This window comes from Manacus vitellinus, unplaced genomic scaffold (assembly GCF_001715985.3).
Source record: "Manacus vitellinus isolate BGI_N305 unplaced genomic scaffold, ASM171598v3 scaffold_42_pilon, whole genome shotgun sequence".
NCBI classification, from domain to species: Eukaryota; Metazoa; Chordata; class Aves; order Passeriformes; family Pipridae; genus Manacus; species Manacus vitellinus.
Window position 1 is genome coordinate 1,830,500 of NW_021940553.1, and position 17,567 is coordinate 1,848,066.

The following is a 17,567-nucleotide window of genomic DNA, read 5'->3' on the forward strand; positions in this document are numbered from 1 at the left end:
GTTATTATGAGCATAAGTGGCACTTTCTTTCTAGTCCATCTCGAGGTCAAACTTTGACAGTGAATCAAGTGTATAAATCCTTGTCTTCCAGACTGTGTGCATGTGGAAACAGCCATGGGCTGGGACAGAGAGGGAGGAAAAAGACAGTATCACCCCTCAGTGTCAGAGCCACAGGAAGAGCAGGCTGAAGAAAGAAATAGAAAGGGGTGTTGGAAGACAGTGAGGAAGGGGTAGAGAATAGAAGAAAGTAGGGGCAGACATCATGAAATGGGCAGAGACAAGGCAAAAATTAATTTTAAAAGGAATACAAATGAGAAAGAAGAGAAAAGGTTGCAAATCAAACGTAGAGGGCTCGAAAAAGAAATAACATATATATCTTTCAAGCTGGGTGGAGCTCTTCTGCACTCTTTCACCCCTCTCCTCAGTGATCTCACCAGTCTGCTGCCTCACCCCTGGGTCACTTTTCCCTTTTGGTTTGTAACCCCCCAGCTCATGGCTGGAGGAGCCATCTGCTCATGGCCTTCTGCCTTCCCTCGCACAGTGCCCTCCGCTCGGAAGGTTTCTTCTTGCTGATCCATGTCTCAGCGATGACATCGATGTGCCAGTCTGCCGTGGTTGCCATGGAATCAGTCCACATTTTCCTTGTAGAAAATTGCAGTGTTCAGGGACATTGCAGAAAATTGCTAGTTATCTACTTGGGAGAAGTGAGGAACAGTTCGTTCTTAGATTTGGCATTTGTCTGTTTCTGTGGAAGGTGAAAAGTTCTGAGTACGAGTTACCATGTGAAAATAGGATAGTGTGAAGATTAAGTTTCCAGGAGCGCTCTGTATAACCCAGGCAGCAGACTGTACAATTTAGCAGGATCTCAGGATTTGCAGTGTGATGCCATTTCTAGTTTGGTATTATTCTCCTGCTGCAAATACACTTCAGTGAAAGCAGAAACAGCAGAACATGAAGTAATTTGAAAGGGGCCTATTTATACCAGTCTTGTGAGCCTACAGATGTAATATTTACTACTGGTGTGCTTTAATAGACATCCTGACATTAAAATAAATAACACAAGTTATTTGGTGTAGGCTCTTTATACTGTGTTTTCAAAACAAGTTTTAATATTTCTTCTCCTAATGAAAGAAACTTTCTCAGTTCCTGGACTGTTGTCACTGCAGAGAGATACAGGTACATCCAGAAGAGCCATGTACTGGTTTGCTGTTATAAACCTCTTCTGGTTCAGGGCCTTTCTCCATCACAAACACAGAGTAAAATCAAGGACATACAAGTGTTTCAAGTGCAAGTCCAGTCCCTCAGTGACTAGGGACTTGACCCTCAAGTCTCTCTAGCACCCTGGACTTTTCAAAGTAGAAAATCCATTTTGGTTTTCTTCTTTTCCTTCTTTCTTTCCACAGAAAAATTCTCTCACATTTTGCCTCTGCCATTGTGTTCAGTTGCTGTGTGATTGTGAGCTGCTGAGTACAAACTGTGCATCTTAGTGATGTGAAGTACTCAGCAGTCCCTGTGAATTACTCAACAGTCTCTCAAGGACAGTAGGAACAAATTACAAAGGTTTTCAAACAGCTCAGGGATCTACCTGCCTTTGAAATACTGCCATTCTAATTTAGTTCAAACATCTCATCCCGAACAACTCGTTGTGATATTGGTGTGCACATCCAGGCTACACTGTGGCTGTGGCTTGGGTTCGCTCACTCTATTGGCATGGTCTGTCTAAAGATTTGCCTGGAACTGAAAGACAAATCCTGGTGCTCTTCTCTGAAAGTCCAGCCATACATAAGACTTGGCACTGGCTGAATTTAAGACATTGTTCTTGAGGTTCTTGGAAATCTGCTTGAGCACAGGTTCTCCAAGGCAGCTGGATGCAAAGGATGTTTTGTTCTGGCCAGTCATTGATACCAAAAAAAGTTAAAGGTTTCTGTGGAAATCCAGTACCTAAAAATGTCTTGGAATGATGCTTTACCCAGAGAAGCTGTGGCTGCCCCATCCCTGGAAGTGTTCAAGGCCAGGTTGGAGAGGGCTTGGCGTAACCTGGGATAGTGGAAGGTGTCCCTGCCCATGGCAGGGGGGGGAACTGGATGATCCTTAAGGTCCCTTCCAAACCAAACCATTCTGGGGTTCTGTGATTTGGGCAGTGTGTAATGAATCTAAAAGACCATCAAATTTTAATAGGCTCGTTGGGATTCTCCCTCCAGCTGCTTTGTCCCTGCTTCACTGCAGAACTCTTGCCCTGAACTTTCTACACTGCCTCATCCATGCCATCCTGCAACAGATCTCTAGAGGCTGCATGCAGACTCTCAGAGGGGCTTTGGGTTTGGAGAAGCCCAGCCAAGAGAGGGAATGGGAAGGCAAGTGTTATATTCCCATTCACCTCACACCCCAAGAATTGGAGGATTAATGCATCCATTGTAGACTTGAATTTCCCTAGTGGTTAGCTCTAATTTTCTGCAGCTGTACAGACATTAGTATAGCAATAATACTCCTAATAGTAGTGATGGCTGAGACAGTCAGATAAAAAAGATCAATTGTTTTTTGGGAAAAAAGAAGATACCACAGACATATCACCCCAGATGAATCTATTATTAAAAATTACTTTCTGAGCCACCTTAAATATCCTAATAATTTAAAAACAAAAAAACATCAAGAACTAAGGACCTCATTTTCCTAGTAATGGCACAAACAGCACTTGCTCTGAAAATAATGAAGTGCAGGTAGGTCTTTTATTCAACCTTTTATGTGCAGTTAGCTCATTGGAATGACTGTTCGTACATCAGCTGGGATACATTACTTCTAAGTCTGCCCTGGGATGAACTGTGCACCTTCTTTAAGAGGGACATGAAGGTTCTCTGAGAAATTTCCACTATCAGCATCCTTTTGCTGCTGACATGCCTGTAGGAACACTGCTTGTTGCTCTTCATGGCCCTTGCCAGGTTCAGCTCCAGGTGGGCTTTGGCTTTCCTAAACTCACCCCTGCACACTTGTGCAGCGTCTCTGTATTTCTCCAGGTCCTCTGCCCCCGCTGCCACCTCTAGTGTTCTTCCTTTTTCCACTTAAATTTTGTCAGGAGCTTGTTGCTTATCTGTGCAGTCTTGTGGCCACTCTGGTGTGACTTCCTGCTCTCCAGGATGGATCATTCTTGCGCTCGGAGGAGGTGGTCCTGGAAAACCAACCAGCTACAGATGTAAGCTCCATCTGCTGTCTCCTCTGCAAACATGGAGCTTTTGCAGTCTAAGCAGATAGGAAGCACAGAAACAGCCTCATACATATAGTTGACTTCTATGTGGATTTGTGAGGGAAGGAGAGTTTTAATAACACATGTGGGTGTTTGCTGAGCTGCGTCTTTCCTCTTGGCTATGAAGCTTTGGATAGTCACTTGTAGAGTGTGGTAACAGCAGTGGAAGGGCTTGGAAGAGTGGAGAAATGGGTGTGCTGACAACTGCAAATGAGCAGATGGATGTCAAAGGAGCAGAAGCAGAATAGAAAGAGACTGGACATGTTTTCATATAGGTCAGTCCAGTCTGCCTTGCTTTTTCAGGGGGACTGACAGTGTCCTGCCTTCCCTCATGCTTAGCAGCTGCTGACCTGAGCTCCCTTGGCCACATCAGCTGCCATAGACACTGACATCTTGCCTGTTGGGCAGCAATGGCACTATTCCAGAGCTCCCTCATGGCAACCTCCCAGTATCTGAAGGGGACTATCTGGAAGCCAGAGAAGAGACTTTGCATCAGGAACTGTAGTGATAGGACAAGAAGTAATGGTTACAAATTGAAAGAGGGGACATTTATGTTAGATATTAGGAAGAAATTTTTTACTGTGAGTGTGTGTGAGGCCCTGGCACAGGTTGCCCAGGGAGGCTGTGGATGTCCCATCCCTGGCAGTGTTTAAAACCAGGTTGGATAAGACCTTGAGCAACCTGGTCTAGTGGGAAGTGTCCCTGCACATGGCAGGAGGTGTTGGGACTAGATGATCTTTAAGATCTCTTCCAACCTTGAACATCCTATGATTCTGTGATCCCTCTGTGGAAGTGGTTTGTGTGATGGTGTCGTGGACTCTTAGTCCTCCTTTAACCAGGAGGTGTTTTCCCTCTGACTCCCACAGGTGGGGCACGATGGTGCCACCCCCGAGAGCTGCTGGCTGATGGAAGAGCTCAACATCGTTGTGCCCACCAAAGGCGTCATGTACAACTTTGTGGCCAAGTGCTGGCTGGCCAGAGACAAAGGTGATGGGCTCACCTCACGAATCCTCAACATCCTGGATGCAGAATGCGTCAACATTGGCGTCAAGGTAGGCACCAGGCTCACTTTGTGTCTTTTAGCTGCTGCAGGGGCCTCTGCTGACACAGGCTGTGTGTCAGCAGCTCTCACACTTTGACTTCTGCAAGTGGCTTGAGCTTTTTCTTTGGTTTCCTTTTCTGTGTTGGGGTTTTTTTAGCAAAATCTTTAGGCACAGTTAAGAATCATTACTGCTTAGAGCCCTGTTTATTAAAGCTGGAGGGATGCAGCTGTGGCATTGATGGGAGGGCAGATCAGGTAGGACATAGTTCATCAGGATGTCCTCATTTTGTCATCACACTTGGAGCACCCACTGCATCACCCGGTACCCATAGGTGGGAGCAGCTGCAAGGTGAGGAAATACTTCTAACTCATCAGATTAGAGTAGTGGAAATATTTAATTTTATATATATATATATTTATATATATTTATATATATGTATGTGTGTCTGTGTATAAAATATATATTTATATATTTTATTATTTAATTATATTTAAATTGTATTATAATATTTTAATCTCTGCATAGCATGGCTACATATGGGATTTTCTTAAGGGGGTAGGGAAACTGAATTCAGTCAGAAACTAATAATTATTGGAAGTTGCTGAAACATGGAGACATTTGTAAGCTTGATCTTTGAAAAGAATAACTGATTGAAGTTGAATAAGTAATGAAAAGAAACTGTAGTCTTTTCATCCATATATATGAATTTTGAAGTAATATCTGCTATGCCATATTTCAAGAAAGTACAAATTGGAAAGCTGAGCTATGCTGATTTTGGATGTGAGATTTATGACAGAAATAAGAGTCTGGATGAATGTGACAATAATACCGTGTTTAATACCTGTATGGCAATTTAAAATCTCTACAGATGTGCTTCTATTTACAGTCAGCTTACACTTTCATAGTACATTAATTTTTCTTTATGCTGCTCTTGATTCCCAAGCTAAAGATATCCTCCTGAAATCTTCCTTGTTCCCCAGACACCCAAAAACTGGATAACATTTTTAGCATCTATGAACGATTCAACAAATCAGCGCAGGTTTCAGTGGTGGAATTGACCTAAGGGAGAATAAAAACCTCCCTCACCCTGAATACCAAGGTTAAAACCGGTCTCATAAAAATGTCCCATCTGTTGTTTAACCTCCTGGATAAGGTTTCCAAGCTCCTGTTGGTGAGCTGATGGCCTGTCTGTACACTGAAGGGGATCTTAATGAAGAGTTATGTTCAATCTTCTTTTAAAAGCACAGTCTTGAATATTTATTTTCCTAAGTACACCAAAAATAGACACACCTAACTGCAATTTTTTTTGTATGATGTTGGGCTAGAAACTTGCTGAAGGGTTTTAGGGAAATCCAGGGAGATGCTTGGGATGTGAAATCAGAAGTGAGCATTTGAGGTTCTGACCAGTCTCCTAGTTGAGGGAATTTGGGGCTGTTCCCTTGTCAATAGCTGCAGTTAGTTTTCAGAGTTCAAGGACAACTAATATGTTTAGAATCTTTGGTTTCTTGTTTTTCTTGTGCTTAACTCTTGTGCAGCCACAGGTACCCATTGCAATTTAATTTTCTTCTTGACTTGATATTCCCTCTTTTTTTGCTTTAAATTGAGAAATTACTCAATATTCACTGTAGTCACTAAAAGCCTTTAATGCATTGGTAAAAGTTTCTCTTCTCCTTCCTGTAGCAAATATGATGCATTGCTATGATTTAAAATGTGTGTGTGGGTGAATATGTGATGGACAGGTTACTCAGGATCAAACATGAAAAATAATTTTTCTATTATGTTATTCCTTTGCACTGTTTCTTTATTTATGTGACAGTCACAGTTCAGACCAATAAAACTGGCCTAGCAGTGCACTATTTGAAATATGTTTTGTTGGGGCTGTTTCTTGATATTCTTCCACTTCTTAAATCCAGAAGTCTTGTTACCATAGCTATGATCTTGAAAGCATCTAAGTGGCCTAAAAATCTTAATTGCACTGACAGCCACTGAGACTTTCACATTTTTGACATGTTTATTCTGAGTCTTATTATTCCCATGTCAGGAGAAAAGAACAAAATTAGGCTAATAAGGTGAAAATGATACAAAACATCTTTTCACAAATTGGCATGGCTTCAGTACACGAGATCTGGGAACACTCTGCGTTCAATGCAGCAGTGAGAGAGTAAGATGTCTGCATTTTTCTGCCTTAGAGAGTGTTCCAATGTACAGACTTCAAAACTATTATTCATGTTGGACTAAATGTTGCCCAGATGAACACCGAACACTCGGGGGAAACATTTCGCAGTCAGAAAAAAAAAAGAAACAATTGCGCATTTGAGAGATGGTTTGGGCTTTTTTTTTGGTTGGGTGTTGTTTTGGGGTTTTTTTTTAATTAGCAAGATTTTGGTCAACTGCAGGAGTCTGGAGTGCTGGGAGGTTTCCAGGAGGAGATGTCAGTAGCAGTAGGTTGGAGACCCAGCCACTGACGTGATGGTTGTGGCTCCCATGGAGAAGCAGTTTGACAGGTCTTCATCACTGCTGTTGCAATAGGACAAGGGATAATGGTTTTAAACTGAGGGAATGTCAGCTTAGATTAGATACAAGGAAGAAATTTTTTATACTGAGGGTGGTGAAACACTGGCACAGTTTTGCTCAGAGAGGTGGTGGATCCCCCATCCCTGAAAACATTCAAGGCCGAGTTGGATGGCACTTGGAGCAACCTGGTCTAGTGGAAGGTGTCCCTGCCCATGGAAGGGGGTTTTAAAGGTCCCTTCCAACCCAGTGCATTCAATGATTCTGTGGTTCATATGTTTGTCAAAATGAATGTATCTCATTCTGAGTCAGTCTAGGCTGAGAAAATCTGCAGAAAAAGTCACAGATCATGCTAAGACCAAGGTCCTGTAAGACCAAGGTTCAATCTCTAACTTTTCCTCTGGGAACCATGCTGTGGAGAGAAAACAAGAAGCTGTGTTGTAGCCATTTCTGAAAAAGAAGTAGATCTCCAGCAAAGCCTGTCCAGTGTTTTGCCCAGGCTTTCGCATGGTTTAGGGACAGCTGTTCAAATGAGACCTTCTGTTGTGGTTTTAAGCCCAGCAGGAGATGAAACACCATGCAGCTATACTCACTCAGCCCCTCCTCTCTTCCCTCCCCACCCTGGTGGAATTGGGAGGAGAATTAAAGTAAAACTCATGTGCTAAGAACAGTCTAATAATTGAAAATAAAATAGAGTGCAACAATAGTGGCATATAATTATAATAAAAAGGGGGAAAGTAAGTGATGCACAGTGCAATTTCTCAGAACCCACTCACCCATGCCAGACCCCTCTTCCTGAACCCAGACCAGCCTCTCCCGGGTAACTGCTCCCAGTTTATATATTGGGCATGACATCCTATGGTGTGGAATATTCCTTTGATTAGTTCAGGTCACCTGTCCCAGACAGGGTCCCTCCCAGTTTCTTTTGTGTGCCTCCTCCCTGGCAGAGCATGAGACAAGGAAAAAAACCAGTCCTTGACTTGGCATAAACAGCACTTGGCAAAGAACGCAAAACATCAGTGTGTTATCAGCACCCTTCTTATCCCAAATCCAAAACACAGCACTGTAACAGCTACTGAGAAGAAATTAGCTCTGCCCTAGTTGAAAGCAGGAACCTTCTGATTGTTTCCAACCCTCACCAGGTCCTCTACGAAGTCACGGTTGTGACCGGAGACATCGAAAGTGGAGGTACTGACACCAGCATTTTCATGACTGTCTTTGGATCCAACGGGAACACCGAGGAAATGCAGCTGGAAAAAAATGGAGACAGGTACGGTAACTGCCACTTTTGTTGGTTAGAAGTGGAGTGATGACAGATTCTTGTGTCAAGTCAAGAAGAACTTGGCTCTTTGATCATGCTCCCACTGGAACACAAAAATTAACTCCCACTGACTTTATGGATTCAGAAATGAGCCCATAGTAAGTGTTTCTGTCAGGTAGTTTACAGACCAGAGAGCAAAAAAAGAGAGCACTGTGTATCCAGGGAAACCATTATTTGTCCAAGTTTTGTTTAACCTGCTCCTCAGTGGCTTTAGAGATAAGGAGGTAAGTGTGAAGCCCTGCATTGTCTCCAAGAGGAACTGTGAACATTTCAGGAAACCACAGGTGAAATTTCTGCAAAACTCATCTTTCGGGGAAAAACAAGGGCTTTAATTTGAACATTATTTAATGGGAATTCATGAGTAAGTGCGTAATGAAAGAAATACAAACCAGCATGCCCACACCTGCCTTGGGAAGTGCCTGGGATGGGAAGATGCTGGCTGTCCTCTGTCTGCTCCTCCCATTTGCTGAGCTGGCCAGGTGCCAGCCAGCTTGGTCCAGAGGCTGTATGGGGGATGCCAGGACCTAAGCTGAGGGCCCAGCTGAAAAGTGAGCTTTTTACCTTGGGCTCCCTGCTGTGCTAATGCAGCTGCATGGATTTGGGACTGGACCTGACTTGTCTGCAGCCTGTAAGAAAGGGACATGGGATGACATCTGTCTGCCCAGATGTGGCCAGAGGTGGAAATGGGCTGTGAGCTGCACAGAATGCTGCACTGCATGCCCTCATTTTACTAAGAAGGTGAAAACTAATATTTCCTTCAGCAGAGGCAGCTGACAGGCAAGATAACCCTTGTGTGATCCCAGTGCTTCTGTAACTCAAAAAAACCCCACATGCCACTAGCCACTGTTTTCCCAGTGCTTTCCTGTTCCTTCCTGGCACCTTCCTTGGTTCAGAAAGCTTTTGCATGCTCAAGAATGAACCATCTTTTAGAGACAGGCTTCATCACTCTTAAATTTAATTGATTGACTACCTCTGATCCTACTCAGCAAAGCATCTACAGAGTATCAGAAGCGTTGGAGCTTTTGGCCACACAGCTGGAGCTCAGCTTGCTGAGGTGGTGCTGGATAACTGAAGATAAGGCTCCTGCATAGAGGTGTTTGCTCAAGGGATGTTTTACTTGGAGCTGTCATAGCACAGTGGGTGTCTGGACAAGCATGTTCAGCTAAGATTGAAACCTTCATGTGTTTAGTCAATAACAAGCACGAACCTTGTTTGCTGTGAAAAGAAATAAAATGTAGCAGAGGTGCTGCTGACTAAAATCTCAGTGAGAAACACTGCTGAGTTGTGTAGAAAACCATAGCTCTTGGCCCTGCTCCCCATCACAGAGGGACATCCCACACGGGGGGAGGCAATGCACCTTGGCTACCAGCAAGTCTGGCCACCAGGGACATCCCTCTTCCAAGACCCTGGGTAAACCCAAACTGGCCTGTCTTCCACTAATTTAATCCCAACAGTCACTTCTAGTAGGTGGGAAAATGGACCACGTCTGTATTTAAAAGTGAAGCAGACTTTTCATCAGGGTATGTCAACCAAAAATCTCTAAAGGAGGCCAAGACATCTTCAACCCTTAGAGAGAGGGGTTGCAGTTTTCCTGCATCTGGCAAGGCAGGTGATATCCCTGAACTATGTGGCCTGTTAAAAAAATTACATTTTTTTATATGAGTGGGATGAATAATCTCTCATATGAGGATATGAAAATGCAATAATGGAGAAATGCAAAGTCTCTGTGTTATTAGTTGTTTGGGTTTTCTTCTGCCGGTAGAAGATCTGTGAAAGGTGTTGAAAACTCATTGGGGCTGGATAAAGAAGAAGGAAGTGTAACACACAGCTATTATTATGTTAATATCCCCAGGATACTGTGTTATTCTTTAAGGTGGTACTGGCACATCTCTGCTGCCTGTATCACACCCCTAGCTGTACAGAGCCCTTGTCGTCTCTTTAGCATTCTCTGCAGAGGACATTCATGTCCCCAAATTCACACGCTGTCTGTTTCCACACCACTGCCACCACTTTTCACCCAGCTGCTGACAGCACAGGCTTCCCCGGCTCTTGTTCCACGTGGAAATCTCTCCAGCCTTTGTGCCAGCAGTGCAGGGATAGGTGAGAGCTGCTGCAACCAAATGGTAAAAGGCACTTCAACTTCATTGGATCCATCCAGTGCCAATCCACTCACAGCAGCTTAGTGCATTATGAAGAACCGTCTGTCTAACCTGCTGCAGATTTAAGGCAATTTTCGCTACATTACTGTTATTGCCAAGACCCCTGGGCAATAGAAATATTTATAAGGGCAGACGTGGGTAGGAAAACTTAATGAAATCCTTCAGATAAATGGTTCGGTGTCCTGGAAAAGGAATAGCAGCAGTCAGCTTGTCTGGCTACTTCTTCCCTTCTCAATTTTTTTCAGGCTTATGTTCATCTTCATATATATTAGGGATAGAAAAGAGCTTCTGGGTCACCCAGTCTGTCACTTTGGCAATTGCTTCCCTCTAGTACAATGACTTCTTGGAAGTAGCAGGTGAGTATCAGCATTGCAAACTTTAAACAGAGCATTTACTGAAGATAAATAATGGTTTCTTTTGCTAGCTGACATTTTAACTTAGATTTGCTCAGCCCAGAAAGCATTAGAGTGAGAGATTTCTATGAAGCTTTGTAGGTAATACTGATCATAGGATCACGGGATAATTCAGGCTGGAAGGGTTCACACCTTTTTCTTAAATAGATGTGGAAATCAATCCAGTCCAGGCACAAAAGTGCATTCTCTTTCTTACAGTGAGACAGGCTGTCTTGGTATCCAGTACCACAGAAAGACAAATAACGAGAGGCGAGTTTTTCAAAGAGAAAACGTAACCCTTAATAACTAGAAATGGACTGGGACCAAAATACCCTGTCCAAAGGCCTCTGGAGTGCAGGGAAAGCAATGCCTGGATGAAAACTGAGAGGCTAGAGCCAACCCCTATTACTGACATCTGCAGCTATGCAGGCTCAGATAATGGTGTGAGGATAATCACATTCATGCTGCAGGGGGTAATCTGAACAGAGGTTGGTAAAGAAATGGGTTTTCTCCATATTCTGGCACTGCACAACTATAGGAGGGTGAGTGCATTGCCAGGAGTGAGATATCATCATTATGGATTGTCTCTATTATGGGACTGCCCACATTTTGCAGAAGGTTTTCCCAAACCTCTCGTCAGACTCAGTTAACTCCTTCACAAGGAGGAGTCTGAAAGAGGAATCTCTAGAGCACAGTGGTCACAATGGTGCTTGGTAGAACCCCTGGATTTGGCTGCCCTTCTCCTTAGCAAGGATTAGATTTCCAAGTCCAAGCCCACAACGGGTCTGCCAGAGTATTTTGGGGACAAACTAGAGGATACACTTGTTCTGAACACAGTAATAGTGAGCCTGAGGCAGCACTTCCACTGAATCAAGGCTTTCCTCCTAGCGCCAGCGATGCCAAGAGGGAGGGAAGGCACAGTCCTAGCCAATGTAATCTTCTTCAGGAAGCATATGTTAGCTGTTTTTTCCCTTTTCCTGCTTTCTGCTGATTGCTATGGATGAGCAGTTCCTACACATCCTTGTGCCTGCACACAGCAGCCAAGCGCAGGGTAAGGTCTTTCACACAGCGTTACACAAACCCACCCTGGTTCTTACCACAGTCAGAGAGAGCTTGCAAATCCAAACTCCCCGAATGCACGAGATTGGTTTTGTCTCCTCTAACACAGCTTGTCTGTCCTTACTAAGCTTAGGTGCTGTGCTCTGACTTGCAAAACAGCACAGTATTTAGATGAGCTGCAGCCACTGCCTCCCTCCACAGCAAACACAAAGTTATGTGCTGAGCCTCAGTGAAAGGAGGTGAAGCTAAATTTTTTTGCCTTCTAGTTGGAACGGGCCAAGGGCAGGCAAGTGGGCAGCCGCCAGGAGGGAGGCAATGTGCAGAAGCCTGACTGTGAGTTGCTATTGTTCTGGTTACAAACAGAGTGGTAATATATGCTACAGGCTGCCTGGAACGGCTCCAGGTGCCTTGTAGGAGCTTGATTTTTCCAGGGGAGGAGGAATCCCTGTCAAATCTGCACTGAGGTGTCTTGCCAACAGCACAGTAGCTGGTGATTGCAGCACAGGAAAGCTCAAGACCAATAAAGCACACTCATAAACTTTTAATTTGAGGCTGTTGGCATGGTGAGAGTCGCGGCACGCACAGAGATGCAATGACTCTGTAAAGCAGCAGGAAACCTCCTCCGTCTTTCAACCCCTCCAGGTTTGAGCGAGGCCAAGAGGACAGTTTCATCATGGAGATTGCAGATATTGCACCCCTCAGGAAGATGAGGATCCGGACGGATGGGAAGGGGACTCGCCCGCACTGGTTCCTGGAAAGGGTAACTCACTCTGAATCGCGCGTCTCCCGCAGCCGGCTCGTCCTGACGCCCCTCAGCCCACAACAAAGAGGAGAAAGGCACCCAGAGACTCACTTTTATTAATTTCCTACTTTTTTTCTCGTTGGTTTCTCGTGTTTTTTTCCCTGCAGGAGTTGAGTCAAGAAAGAGGAGTGCAAGGGCAAAAGCTGTGCTGTAAAGGTGTTTTTTTTTGGTTGGTTGGTTGGTTGGTTTGTGGTGGAATCACCATCCCTGGGAGTGTTCAAAAGGCTCGTGGATGTGGCACGTGGGGATGTGGTTTAATGGTGACCACTGTGTTTCTGGGTTAATGGGTGGACTTGATGACCTTGGATGTCTTTTCCAACCTAAATTATTCTATGATTTTACCACAGACTTTGCTCTTAGATCCCAGTCTCCCTTCCTGCAAGAGCCTTGGCTTGTCCCCAGGGTGCTTGGAATATTTTCTGGTCCCTAGGATGTGCCCTCAGACCCTGCAGATCTGTGCCATGCTCTCAACCCGTAGGAGGGTAGATGTCCCTTTGCCAGGCAGAGAAAGCTAGAGAGAGCCTGGCCTGGGTGGGACATTTCCATATAATCCATCCTTTCAACCAGATCATCCCACCTCTCCCCTTTTTTCTCCTCTAGCACACAGGCAGATTTCTTTCTTTCCTTGTTCATATATGTAATTTGTCATTTTTATCTTGCATTTTGGATGGAATATGCAAATTGATGGTATTTTTTCCCTATTTGTCCTACCTTGCACAACAGCACGGTGCTTGCCTTCATCTTCTTTGCCGAACCACCAGATCACCTGTAAGGATCACCTGTATTTGGGCAGTTAAAAAGCAGCTTGCTTGTTATGGCTCTCTTGAATTATATTTCCAAGATAGAGGGGGAGTGATGTGCTGATTCCACACCATCAGGTTTCGTTAATGGAGAAACAAACACATCTCTGCCATTTTCGTTTAGCATGCTTTTTCTGGAGTAGATATCCTGCATCTTGACTTTTTAATGAGAATAGTTTAAGACCCAATAGCTTAACCCATGGTCAGAAAGAACACTGCATGATTTTTTCATTGGGTCCTTTACACTTTTTCGACTAATCTAAAGCGGTTCTTCTTTTTCCCATAGGTAATGTGTTTCCAAACACTGGCCCTAGGTAGCCACCAGTTCACAGTGGAGCTATGAACTTCTCTTCACCTTCATTAACATGAGCTAAAAAGTATTTCTGTCATGTAGTACCATTTTTACTCAAGTATTTTCACTTCTGACTTTTTTCTCAGCAACTGGGGAAGGAGGGGAACTGAAAGAGAGAAAATTTAGGCTGGATATTAGGAAGAAATTCTTTACCATGAGGGTGGTGAGGCCCTGGCACAGGTTGCCCAGGGAAGCTGTGGCTGCCCCATCCCTGGAAGCGTCCAAGACCAGGTTGGATGGGGGCTTGGAGCAACCTGGTCTCTGGAAGGTGTCCCTGCCCATGGCAGGGGGGTGGAATGAGATGAGCTTTAAAGCCTCTTCCAAATCTTAACATTCTATGATAATACTTGGGCAGCTTTTCAAAGGATTAGGCCTCCAGCATATATCTTTAGAAAAGATGCTGCAGACACACAATTTTTCTCTCTGTGCCTAAGGAATAACTCAATCTGTTCTCTGATTTGATTCAGACGTCTTGGTCAAACTCCCTCTGTCATTTCTCACATACTTTCCCCTGAGTTTTATAAATGATATTCATATAAAATGAAATCAAATAAAGCTTATTCATCCAACAGCATTCCAGGTCTTGCAGTCATGAATCAGCAATAGCTCAGAAGCAAGGGATAGAGGCATCTTTAGTTGCACCTTCTCACCTTCCTGTTGCCTACTCTGTTCAGGCATTCCAAACCTGAGACTGTCCTACCCAAAGCAAGGCATTCCTGCGAAAGCGGGCAAAAAGTACTTTCATTTGGACCTACTCAATGGGCTTGTAGCCATATTCTAGCCCTACAGAAGCCACATGTGGACCATGCACACAAGAGAAGGTCTTGAGAGCAGACTTAAAAGAGGGTTTATAAAAGCAAGGGAGAATAATTTTTACATGGGCATATAGTGATAGGACAAGGGTGAATGGTTTTAAACTAGAAGTGGAGAAATTTAGACCAGAAATTAGGAAGAAATTCATGGCTGTGAGGGTGGTGAGGCCCTGGCAGAGGTTGCCCAGAGAAGCTGTGGCTGCCCCATCCCTGGAAGTGTCCAAGGCCTGGCTGGGTGGGGCTTGGAGGAACCTGGGATAGTGAAAGGTGTCCCTGCCCATGGCAGGGGATGGGAATGAGATGGTCTTTAAAGTCTCTTCCAAACTCAAACCATTCTTTTATCATTTAATGATTTTAGAAGCTTATGAAAATGTTGCCCATAATTTCTATTTTTTTTAGAGAAACAGAGCACAGAGTATCTTCTGACTCCAGTGATACACAGACAACTGTATTTATTGGTTTTCTTTCCCACCTTCCCTGCAAAGGTAAACATAGCATTTGCATTCCCAGGCAGAGGGTGATGACAGGAGTGCTCTAGAAGAGGGAAGGAAGGATTTGTATTCTCTGATTTGTATTCCAACCTTAAAAACTTACGTAGCCTGATGTGACATGAAAACTGATCGGAGCCCATTTCCATTTCTGTCAAAAGTGCATATTAAAACTGCATAATGAAATACTTGTGGGGGTAGTGCTAAACTCTCAGACAGATGGTTCACAGTTAGTGCTAACTAGCACAGTGAAACGAGAAGCTAGATTAAGCCATCAACCCCGTAATTAACCATTTGTTGCTCCATTTATCTACAGCATATTCTCAGTTTTCTTGTTCTATTAAACTAACAACAAATGATCTTTTTAATTCTATATGGTCTTTTGGTAAACTGTTGCTAGTCATAATTTACACTGCTTTTAGTTTACCAGAAATAGAAATGCATAAATACCAATTAAAATGCATGAATTATCAACGATGTTGTGAACAGCCAAAAGATTCAATTTACAAGCAGGCAAGTAGTCATTTTTTTTCTATCTAGATAAAACACACTAAAATTTCATTCAGAATCTCAGCAAAGTAACAAAGTTGGTACTGAAAATTGAAACTGCACCTCAAGTAGTAATAAGTTTTAAATGCTGATACCTAAACCTCTAGAGGGAACAAAATATGATTAGTGATGTTTCAGGAAAGAATGAACATTATTGATCGTTGCACAAAAAGGCAGAGTGAAAATTCTCCATCATCTGTGGAGATTTTTCTGATCACACCACTGCTGGGAGAAACCTGGAGTTTGGATCTTTTCCTCTGACCTAATGCTGAATCTCATGTTCTTCCCCATCAAGCTACCATGACACCCTCTGAAAAATTAGGGAACAGAATCATAAAATCATAGAATCACAGGATGGTTTGGTTTGGAAGGGAGCTTAAAGATCATCTCATTCCAACCCCCTGCCATGGGCAGGGACACCTTCCACTAGAACAGGTTGCTCCAAGCCCTCTCCAACCTGGTCTTGAACAATTCCAGGGATGGGGCAGCCACAGCTTCTTTGGGCAACCTGTGCCAGGGCCTCACCACCCTCAGCATTAAAAAAAAAAAATGGCTTCTAATTAGGAAACTTTTCTAAATGCACGCTTTGAAAACCTCCTCCTGGGATTGCTGGTTCCTCAGTCCATGTGATGATTTCACCTGCTGCCCACTGTCTTAGATATGCAGTTGAAAAGCTAGAAGCAAGAAGAGATGAAAGCTGTCTGAGTGAAATAGCAGGAATTATGAGACTGTTGAATTCTGCGGAGTTGCTTCCCTCAGAATTTTAATGTTACTTTGTGCTGTCAAAGCCAGACAGATAAGAAGCTGCCTTAATGAAGCGCTAATTGCATTGCATTCAAACGTCACAAATAATCCTGCATGTGGGACTTGGTCTTTATTCAGTTCTTTCTCCTTTGTATAAAGGAGATTAGGAGAATTTGAGAATTATTACTGAGAATTGAGAATTATATAGCTGAAGCTGACTTTTATTCTTTGCAACAGAGCAAAGTCTTTTTGTTTTACAGTCAGAGGGTCCTGTTTTTAAGCAAAGAATAGCGACATGCAGCAGAAGCATAAAAACCTGTGTTTGAGTTTTTAAAGATGAATTCCTATATATTTAGGTGTCAGTGGGGTGGGACACCCAGCAGAGCGTGTTTTATACAGCACCTGGGAGACAGCTGGGTCGGGGTAAATCAAACGATCGGACATGTCAAGCCTTTCCCTTGCAGGATACAAGTGTGCAATTAATTTCAAATTGTTGGTTTAAAGTTCCTGTCAACTGCGGTATTTGCTCAGCTACAAAGCAAATTATCAACATGCACGCTGCTCCTGCTTTCTTTCCATTGTTTATAGGTGTTCTGCAGCCCGGATAAGCTCCATGCATAATTACTGAGAAAGTTTGAGCTGAAAAGCACACAGGATGTCCACAGCGAGTCCTGGGTATCCTGAAAAACTTAGATGCAGTGTAAAGTAGTGGTCTCGCTGCCAAGCAGTAGCTAGTTTTTCTGAGATGAACAGACAGAAAATAAATATAGTCTCAGCTCAGCTCCCTGAGGTGGCTTTCTTGACTCTCATGATTGAAACCAAAATCCTCCATCATCCTCTGTGTGTGGAACACCCACAAACATCTCCTCGTAGGATGGGACTCATTTTCTGCTATTTTAGTCATTGAAAAAGGCTACATTCGGCTTTCACATCTTCTACCAAACTATTAAGGCCCCCTCTCCACTCATCAGGCAAATAGGCCTGAGAGAGGGAGAAATGCCTTGAATTGCTGTTCACCTACCTCCAGCTTGGGTGGATATAGCTGCATTTGGGGGATATGTTGCTCCCTTTGGGGCACCCAGGTCCCACCACAGACCACAGGGTGATGTGGTTGGGCTGGATGACCAGATTTAGGGGGCTCGTGATGGATAAGTGGGGCAATGTGCACATTGTCACCAAGCAATGAGCCTCCTGCAGATTTCCTGCTACCTCCATGTCCCTCGCTGTGATCACAGAACCATAGCAGAGTTTGGGTTGGAGGGGACCTCCAAAGGTTATCTAGTCCAACCCCCTGCCA

At 43.8% G+C, this 17,567-nt stretch overlaps 1 protein-coding gene across 1 annotated transcript in view; it reads left to right on the forward strand.

The window, feature by feature from the left end:
• LOXHD1 (lipoxygenase homology domains 1) overlaps positions 1-17,567 on the forward strand; it is a 152,649-nt gene that overhangs the window by 104,756 nt on the left and 30,326 nt on the right. Inside the window, exons 34-36 of the mRNA XM_018078765.3 lie at positions 4,105-4,290; positions 7,935-8,062; positions 12,366-12,483. Of these exons, the coding sequence (XP_017934254.2) occupies positions 4,105-4,290; positions 7,935-8,062; positions 12,366-12,483 (432 nt within the window). The remainder of the gene's footprint in view (positions 1-4,104; positions 4,291-7,934; positions 8,063-12,365; positions 12,484-17,567) is intronic.